The sequence below is a fragment of the Lepidochelys kempii genome, chromosome 1 (genome assembly GCF_965140265.1).
Source record: "Lepidochelys kempii isolate rLepKem1 chromosome 1, rLepKem1.hap2, whole genome shotgun sequence".
NCBI lineage: Eukaryota > Metazoa > Chordata > Testudines > Cheloniidae > Lepidochelys > Lepidochelys kempii.
Window position 1 is genome coordinate 351,977,511 of NC_133256.1, and position 10,150 is coordinate 351,987,660.

Consider the following 10,150-nt stretch of genomic DNA (forward strand, 5'->3'; position numbering starts at 1 on the left):
CTTAATGTGCAAAGATGAGGTCACATCCCGGTATTACGTGATTGGCATCACCAGCTGGGGCCACGACTGTGCCCAGGCCCACAAGCTGGGCCTCTACACCTCTACCCAGCCCTTTCTGGAGTGGATCCTGGAGAACACTGGGCTCCTGCAGCCCGAGGAGAAGACACCTGAGGAGATCTTGCCACCACAGATTGTGCCCCTCCAGCCTCCTGCTGCTGCCACCAAAGTTGGGCCTCTCCTGCTCCCTGTCCTGCAAGAGCCAGTCGCCCCGCTGGAGCCACCCTACGTACCTCCAGAGCCACCCTACATACCCCCCGAGCCAGTCGCCCCCCTGGAGCCACCTTACGTACCTCCAGAGCCACCCTACATACCCCCCGAGCCAGTCGCCCCCCTGGAGCCACCCTACGTACCTCCAGAGCCACCCTACGAACCTCCAGAGACACCCTACATCTCCCCAAAGCCAGCCATTCTCCCAGAACCCGTAAGCCCACACAGCGCATTCCTCACCCACAAAGCCATTTATCCCCCACAAATTAATCCCCCCAAAGCCAGTTATCTCCCCAGACCAGTAATTGTCCTGAAACTACTGATCCCCCCCAAGATATACGCCCATACCCATCACAAAGAGAGCGGCCCCTCCCCACCAGCTGTCTCTGCTCTGTCTGCACCCCAGGGGCCTGGAACCTCCCAGGATTTTAAGAAGGACTGAGACAAACTGGGAAGAAGAGTCTTGACTCCATCTATGGGGGGAATGTAGCAGCTGGTGGGGACCAGCCGCGCCTGTTGCCCTGAGGGACAGTGAGCTGAGTGACCCAGCCCCTGCATGGATTACATGTGTTGAATTTCCCTCTGGGTGCCCTTCTGGGCTGTTTAGCCTGGGGCCCTTGGAAGGCACCAGTGTCCCTGCTCCACCCCAGGAACTGAGGCAGGGCCTACATGGCTCAGCACTGCTCTGGCAGCCAAGGCACGGGGACCAAGTCACACCCATGGAGGCCCTGCCCATAGGGGCCCACCTGTATGTCCACCCATCCCTCGCTGCAAGCACCTTCCTAAAATAATCTCCAACCCCACAGATTTGGAGATTGAGAGGACAAGGATGGTGAGGAGATCATGCAGCGTGTCCTGCTCTCCTGAGGTCCCTTCCAGCTCATGGTCTCCTGCGACCACGGGTTCTGCAGCCAAGATAGACGTGGGGAGAGGAGTGACGGTAGATAGTCTAGGGGTACCATATTTGAACATTCAAAAAAGGGGACACTCCACGGGTGGGGGGGGCTATTTGCTCGCACCCCCGCCCCCTTCCCTGCCCCCATTCAAACCCCTTCCCCAAAGACCTTGCCCCCACTCCGCCCTCGCCCTGCCCCATTGCTCCCCTTCCCCAAATCCCCGCCCCGGCTCTGCCTTCTCCCCTGAGCGCGCCGCGTTCCCCCTCTTCCCCCCTCCTTCCCAGCCATGCAAAACAGCTGTTTCGCAATGCAAGCACTGGGAGCTACGGGGAAAAAACAGGCACTCTCTCTTGAGTGATCAGCATTCACTCTCTTTCTTGAATGATCAACTTTGGGGAAAAATAATAATGGCAAAATCCCGGAGGTTTTTAGATATTTTAAAATTCCTCCCGGATGGGGATTTAAGAACCAAAAAGCTGGATATGTCCGGGAAAATACGGACATATGGTAATCCTAAAGTATTCTGGTTCCTGTGTTGCAGTGGGGAACTGAGGCACACAGGAAGTCTATGGCAGTGCCAGGCATTGAATCCAAAGCTCCTGAGCGGCAACCCTTTGCTTCAGCGACCTAGGCTTTTTCAGGTCATTAGCACCTCTGTGTTTTCTCAAGAGCCTCACTCCCAAGGAGGCTGGGCCTGCCCCACACAAGTTGTGTGACCCCAGCTCTTCAGTTACATTGTATGTGGGACCCAATGTAGCCACAAGGGCCTCACACCTTTGTGACGTGGAGGAGTGAGGCCAGTTCAGGCACTCACAGCTCCCAGGTGGTACAAATGAATCAGACTGTACCTCAGTTGTTCTCACCTGGCCGCTGTTCAGCCTCCTGGGGAGATCAGTGCACACTAAGCTAGGACTAAAGCCTCCACGTTGGCTCCCTCCCTAATGTATACAAAGCCACACTTTGCAGCTCTACACACCCCTTACGCAGCACGACTCCCTCAAGCTGATGCCCAAGTTACAGGCACTTTTGCAGCTAGTGTGCCTGGAGGCCCAGAGCTGCTTGTTAATTGCCCAGCGTGGGAATCTATGGGACAGTTCTCAAAGAAAGAAAAGTGATTCCTCACCAGTGTGATTATGACCCTGCTCACTTTCCCCTTCTTCAGAGTCTTGGGGAAAGCATTCACAGAGTAGGAGGAGGGAATATGGGATGTTTGGGGTCCTTTTATGCCTTGAAAGCCAGGATGAGGGGCCCCAATGGATGCTGGTTTTAGGGCTTCCGACCTTGCCTGTTGTGCAAGTCTTCACCCTAACTGTGTGGATCCACATGGATAATCACCTGGAAGAACCAGTCAGGAGGGGAAAGAATGAGTTTGGGGAGCTAGGAGAGAGGGGAGGTGAAAGCAAAATCATGACACAGTCCCCTCCCACACTGCCATCAGCTGCAGCGCTAGGAACAAAGAATGTAGGTCACACTTACCAGCGGGGGGGGGGGGGGGGGGAGGAGAGACTGTATCCTGGAAAGCAGTGCCTCTGAAAAGGACTCAGGGGTCATGATAGAAAACAACTGAAATGAACTCCCAGGGCAATGCTGTGGCTAGGAGGGTGCATGTGAGCCATGGCTGTGTTAGCAAGGGGATAGCAGGTAGGGAGATGGTATTACTTATATATACAGCTTTAGTGAGACCACTGCTGGATACTGTCTCGAGTTCTGGGTCTGCACTTCCGTAAGGATACTGATAAATTGGGAAGTATTAGGAAAAGAGCTATGAGAACGTTTCAAAGTCTGGGAAACATGCCTTAGAGTGAGAGGCTAAGAGCAGGTTGAGCGGTGACTTGACCATGGTCTACAAGTACTTACATGAGGAGGAGATTTCTGATAGCACAGGACTCTTTACCCTGGCAGACAAAGGCAGAGCAAGATCTCGTGGCTGGAAGCTGGAGCGAGACACGTTCAGAGTAGGAGTAATGCACAATTTATTTAATGATTCTGTTCTCTTCTGATCTTAAAATCTTCCAGTGCACCTTGCTCTGCTAGGGTTACTTGGGCACTCAGGCTCCCTGGTGTTCCCCATCACGGAAGAACCCTGATACCGGCTGCAGGGAGTTTACAAGCCTCAGAGAGGCACCCCCCAATTCCTCATTCAAATCCACCATGCCCACAGGAAGTGACTATAGTAGAATTACACGGGAGGACAATTGTTTTCAAAGGCCTCACCCTTTGCAGCAGGTTGACTTCTCTGGCAAGGTGTCCCCATTGCTGTCACACTTAGAGGGAGGCTCTCGTCTGGAGGGCTCTGCTTGTGCCTTCAGAACTTAGAAAGCTTTTTCCTTGCTGATGGATGGCCCAGGTCTGATGGGTTCCCTGCAGCTAGACTGGGGTGTGCAGCTGGAAAAGCTAAGCTCTCGAACAGCGCTGACTTTCTAAATGCATCTGTGCTGTATTCACTGCCCCTGGCAGCACAGGTGAAATGAGTAATGATACGGAGCTATTGGTTCGTGCTTTGCAGCTTCAAAGCACTGTTGAAATACTCACTAAATGCCTCTCTGCTGTCATAAACAGAGCCAGTCTGTGCAGTACTGGGCTTCCCCCAGTGCAAACTGTGAGCAGGGCCTCTTGCTAGAGCCTGGCCAAACTTCACCACCCCCACCCCCGTGACACACCCCACCACACTGGGCACAGCTTCTTACCTCAAAACCGTGCACCATGTGGGGACATCTGTCTGCCCACATTCAGTGTAGATAAATGCAAAGTAATGCACACTGGAGGGGAAAATCGGAACTACTCATGCACTGTACAGGGCTCCATCAGCTCAGAAAGGGCCCTGGGTGTCGGTGCAGCAGCTCAATGTGCAGCTGCAGTCAAAACAGCAAACAAGGTGCTGGGGTGCATAAGGCATGGACTGGAGTCTAACAGCAACCATTCCAATGGTTGAGGTTCAACAAGGACAAGTGCAGAGTCCTGCACTTAGGACGGAAGAATCCCATGCACCGCTACAGACTAGGGACCGAATGGCTCGGCAGCAGTTCTGCGGAAAAGGACCTAGGGGTTACAGTGGACAAGAAGCTGGATATGAGTCAGCAGTGTGCCCTTGTTGCCAAGAAGGCCAATGGCATTTTGGGATGTATAAGTAGGGGCATTGCCAGCAGATCGAGGGACGTGATCGTTCCCCTCTATTTGACATTGGTGAGGCCTCATCTGGAGTACTGTGTCCAGTTTTGGGCCCCACACTACAAGAAAGATGTGGAAAAATTGGAAAACGTCCAGCGGAGGACAACAAAAATGATTAGGGGGCTGGAGCACATGACTTATGAGGAGAGGCTGAGGGAAGTGGGATTGTTTAGTCTGCGGAAGAGAAGAACGAGGGGGGATTTGATAGCTGCTTTCAACTACCTGAAAGGGGGTTCCAAAGAGGATGGATCTAGACTGTTCTCAGTGGTGGCAGATGACAGAACGAGGAGTAATGGTCTCAAGTTGCAGTGCGGGAGGTTTAGGTTGGATATTAGGAAAAACTTTTTCACTAGGAGGGTGGTGAAACACTGGAATGCGTTACCTAGGGACGTGGTGGAATCTCCTTCCTTTGAGGTTTTTAAGGTCAGGCTTGACAAAACCCGGGCTGGGCTGATTTAGTTGGGGAGTGGTCCTGCTTCAAGCAGGGGGTTGGACTAGATGACCTCCTGAGGTCCCTTCCAACCCGGATAGTCTATGGTTCTATGATTCTAATGCCTTTATATATTCAATGGTGCGGCCTCACCTGGATATGGCAGAATTTGAAGGAGTGCAGAGAAAGGTGTTGGGAATGCTCAGAGGCCTGGGAAAACTATCATATGAAGAGAGATTGAAAAGATTGGGATTATTACTTTAGAGAAGAGATGAATAAAAGGGGACATGATACAAATCTGTAAAGTAATAAATAATCTAGTGAAGTTAGTTCAGGAGCTTCTGTTCTCCCTGTCTCACAGCACAAGGACAAGAGGACATTTGATTAAATCAAAAGGTGGCAAATTCAAAACCAGTAAAAGAAAATACTGTCCATCACAATACATAGTCGGGGGCGGGGGCGAGGGATAGCTCAATGGTTTGAGCATTGGCCTGCTAAACCCAGGGTTGTGAGTTCAATCCTTGAGGGGGCCATTTAGGGAACTGGGGCAAAAATTGGGGATTGGTCCTGCTTTGAGCAGGAGGTTGGACTAGATGACCTCCTGAGGTCCCTTCCAACCCTGATATTCTATGATTCTATGATTCTAGTCTGCGGAACTCATTGCCACTGGAAGTTGTTAAGGCCAAAAACTTGGCAAAAGTCCAAAAAGGACTGGACATTTATATGGATAACGAGAATATCCAGATTTATAAGAGTTAATGCAAAAAGTGGTGTGGGAAGGAATATTAAACATTGGATTAAATCCTGAAGCACAATCTCCAACAATTAAAGATTAGAATCAGCCCTTTCCGGGGGAGGAGCAGATTGCCTCGCATCTGCTGCTTTGAGGTTCTTACACTTTCCTCTGGACTATCTGGTTCTGGACAGTTGGGCGCAGGACAGTACTGGCCAGTGCTATGTTCCTTGTGCTCGTGTATGTATCAGTGCACTCTGGGACAATGTGGGCAGCTAGGCCATGATGCCGCAGCAGGGCACAGAGCGCCTGGAGAACATGCTCACTCAATCTGCACTGTGTGGGGTAATGAACCCAGTGTGCCCCACTACAGAGAGAGCAGGGCGGGAGGAGAGCTGGCCAAGCTGGATACACTGTTCAGGGAGATTTCGGTCTGTGCTGTAAGCAGTAGCCTACCCATTCCTACCTGCCCCGGGGTATCTCCATCGCCCACGGAAGTCACCGTCCCTGTCACCCTCGCAGTGCTCACAGCTTTGGCCCTGATGCCTCCATCAGCACCTTCCCAGCTCCACTCACTCGTCACAAAGGAAGGCGGAAACCAGAGACCTGTGTGATGTCATACCGGCCAGTCACTGATTGGACGGAGGCCCTGGACTTGGTTTATGGTGTCACGAGTAGTGAGGCGAGTGTCGTAGCTGCAGGTGCCTGGTGCTCTGGTGGAAGATGCGGCTGCTCCCCCTCCTCCTGTTCCACACCCTGGTCTGGCCCATGCACAGCACGAAGGGCAGCTGCGAGTAAGTGACACCTGGGCCACGAGAGGAACTACTGAGAGGGGCCCTGATGGGGCCCTTCCCAAGCACCGAAGGGCATTGGCCCCCCCCACATGAGGCCATCCTGAACGACAGGGATTCCTGCCCCCTTCCCAGGGTCAGGTGACATCGGTGCCTCATGGCTTAGCAATGAGGCCCTGGCATATCAATCCCATGGGCCATCTCACATGCGGGGGGTGGGTAACGCACAGGGCTCCTAGGCCCTGCTGCTTCCCTCAGGCTGTGTCCAGGGAGAGGCAGGTGGCCTGACACAGAAGATGCCTGGCAAGACCTGGGCGTGAGATAGAACCAGCCGGAGGCAAAGGTCAGCCCCAGGGTAAGTGTCAAATCCCTGCTGCCTTGCCAGGCCACAGCCAGCAGGGCAGTGACGCTCCTCTGTCTCCAGTGCAGCCTGTGGGCGCCGGCCCCTGGCGTCTGGCTACGGCGGGATGCGGATCGTGGGTGGCGTAGATGCTCTGCCGGGGGCCTGGCCCTGGCTCGTCAGCATCCAGATCCCCACCCGAATGGGCCCCCGGCATTCCTGTGGCGGGTCCCTCGTCAGCCCCCGCTGGGTCCTCACAGCCGCTCACTGCTTCAAAGCCAAGAGAAGGTGAGATGTGCGACCTTGGAGGAGGGCTGCCCTCACAGCCCAGGCAGGGGGCCAGCAGCTCAGGCCACCCACCCACTCTTCCATGTACTCCCAGCACTTGCAAGCCAGAAGGCATCTGGGCAATGCCATGGAACTGGCCATGCCATGGGGCTGATCCTTATGGGGCGAGACAGCTGGGCACCATGGCCTATTCCACAGGCTGGTACTGTTCCCTGGCCAGGCATCAACACACCCTAGGCTGAGTCTGGTGTGCCTGGGCACTGACTGACAGCTTGTCCCAAGGTGAGAGCATGCTGGAGAACACGCTGCCCTATTGTGTCTCTGTACCTGGCTCCCTGCTGCCGCGCTCTCTCTTGCCTCAGACAGTAGGGCAGTGCAATGCACACAGCTACAGTGCAGCTCTCTGCGGCCCTGCACCGGCCGGGAGAGGAACCGCTCTATCCCCCCCCACCTGCGCCCTGGGACTGACTCCCGTTCTGCTCTCCAGGCTGCTCCCGCAGTGGCGTGTTGTGGTCGGTGCGTCCCAGCTATCCCAGCGTGGCCCCGAGGCCCAGGTGCGCTCCATCAAACAGGTGGTGCTGCACGAGCGCTACGAGCCGCGCATGGAGAGCAATGACATCGCTCTGCTGGAGCTCGAGCAGCCGATCGAGTGCAATGACTACGCACAGCCCGCCTGCCTGCCCAGTGCCATGGTGGAGGTGTCGAACCTGTCCCACTGCTACATCAGCGGCTGGGGAGTCACGCAGGAGACATGTGAGAGCCCCAGGCTCCCTGTTAACTCTAACTGGGCACCTGTCCCAGCACGGACACACTGACCTCAGCTGGGACTACTGGGATCTGGCTGCACTGAAGGTCTAGGCCTCTGCTGCCGTGAAAAGGCAGCAGCTGCCCCTCCTGACGCTGCCAGTGCCCCACACACCTCACTGAGCCAAGGGCATGTGCCCACCAAGGGCTGGATCCAAACCTCACCTGCCCAGGCAAGGGAGGAGGAGGAGGGGTGCATGAGCAAAACCACCTCCCACAAAAGTGTGGGAGCAGAGTGAAGGTTAGGCACTGGGGGAGGGGCACACCCATGTGGCGCACTGGGGAACGGGAGATAGGGCTAAGAGCTGTGCAGTAAATATTCTTCATGTCCCTGCAGCCCTGGAAACAGCCGACATCCTGCAGGAGGCCAAGGTGCATCTCATTGACATCACGACCTGTAACAGCAGCCGCTGGTACAACGGGGCCATCGCCAGCAACAACCTGTGTGCAGGGTACGAGCAAGGAGGCATCGACAGCTGCCAGGTATGCAGGCTGGAGCCCTCTCACTGCAGAGTCCTCCCCAGCTCTGCTCAAATGCTTGTGCTGTGGCCTCACACCCCCTCTTCTGGGATCCCCGCCTAGAACTCTCACTACCCCCTGCTCTGCTGGAATCCTCACCTGGGACCCTGCCTCCACTTCCTCCAATATCCCGACCCGGGGCTCTGCCTCCCCCTCCTCCGACCTGAACAGTTTCAGCACCCTTGTCTACGGTCTCCTTCAGTCCCAGACAACACTGTTTCTGGCATACAAAAGAAAGTGAAACCACATCTTTCCTCCTCACCCATCCCCAGGCTCCTTCGCTGGTGCCCAGTCCCTTCCAAACTGCCCCACCCCATTTTAAAACCCATGCCCCATGCCTCTGTCCTTCTGCTTGTCCAGCACTGGCCTCTCTCTACCTGGTGGTATGGGAGCCTTCTCCTCTGTTTGCCTGCTGCCAGAACTCCTTCCATTTGCCCATCTCATAGGTAATCTCAGCTGGAAACCTCTTTGCTTTTCTCTCTCTGTCATTGTATTAGGGGTGTAAAGCCCCAGGGATGCTATGCAAAAGGAGGGGGATTGCAGAGCCCACGATGAGCTGCACTGGGCTGTGGCAGTCTCCCAAAGGAAGTGGAAAGAGTCCCATTTAAGTGTCCTCAGCAATGGAACTGGCCAGGACACTAGGGCAGCGTTTCCCAAACTTTTCCGGCCACAGAACACTTTTTAGCCGATTACGGAACACTTATAATATTATTTTGTAGTCGTTTGGTTTTCAAATAAAAATGGCATTATTTATGCTCCAATATATTTTATTTCATAAAACAAAGCAAAAATACAAATGTAAAATAACTGGAACTAACACTTTCTAACTGGAAAGCGTGTATAAAGTAGTACAAAAATCAAGTGCAAGAGTCAAAATTAAATTCTAGATTCTTTCACGGAACACCTATTCCCATCGTGCGGAACACCAGTGTGCCGCGGAACACCATTTGGGAAATGCTGCCCTAGGGAACAGGTCACAGGAAACCATCCACAGGAATGGACTGGAGGGGCCCAGTCGGCGGTTTTTATCTCTCATGTCAATGACTCAGAGATCCAATCTGGGTCAGGAGCTCTTAGGATTAAGAGCACAGCTACTCCGCAGGGCCAGTGAGGCAGATACCCTGAATTTGGTACGCAGAGCTGGGAGGAAGGCCCTGTGCCTTAGCACACGGGGCAGGGAGTGAGGCCTCCATGCCATAGCGCCGATGTGTAGTGGCTGCGTTCAGAGGTGTGGTACCCAAGAGGGCTCTGTATGGGAGGAGGAAGAGGAGGGAGCTGACTGCTAAGCACTCACCAAACCAGCTATGAGCTAACACAGAAATGCAGCGGACTCCTGATGGGGGAAGCGCTGGCTGCAGCTCCTAGACAGTCCATTCCCATGGGTGGGGGGCACTGCAAGATCATCCCCCTTTGGAACACGTGCTAGGGCTTTGCCAACGCTAGGCAGACCTTGGGGGTGTGCCCCCTTCCTCTGAGCTCTAGCTGACAACTGTCTCCCAGTGATGGATGCCAGAGGGACGAGTTGTGTGTCCTTAAGCCTCTTCCAAGAAGGAGTCAGCCCTACTGCCAAGCCTGACCCACCAGTGATGAGCTGGCTGTGCCTCAGACCTCTCTCCTCTGCTGCAGGGCGACAGCGGTGGCCCCCTCATGTGCACAAAGGAAAGGTCAAAGCGCTTCTGGGTTATTGGAGTCACCAGCTGGGGGCTGGGCTGCGCCAAGGCACAGAGGCCAGGGGTCTACAGCTCCACTCAGCACTTTCATGACTGGATCTTGGGGAAAGTCAGGCCCAGGCCCAGAACAAGGACAGGCCCCTGCCCGTCAGCCCAGAGCAGTCTGTCTGACTTCTTCAGGAAGCTCAACGAGTTCCTACAGGGCCTGAAGGGAAAGGGGACTTGAGAAGGGAGGGGAGCAGAG

At 54.5% G+C, this 10,150-nt stretch overlaps 1 protein-coding gene across 1 annotated transcript; it reads left to right on the forward strand.

Annotated features, from left to right (window-relative positions):
• Positions 1–6,217: 6,217 nt before the first annotated feature.
• Positions 6,218–10,132, forward strand: ACR (acrosin). The gene is made up of 5 exons (XM_073344107.1): positions 6,218–6,288; positions 6,710–6,913; positions 7,401–7,666; positions 8,055–8,200; positions 9,863–10,132. The coding sequence occupies exons 1-5, from the start codon at positions 6,218–6,220 to the stop codon at positions 10,130–10,132; spliced, it is 957 nt and encodes a 318-aa protein (XP_073200208.1).
• Positions 10,133–10,150: the final 18 nt, after the last annotated feature.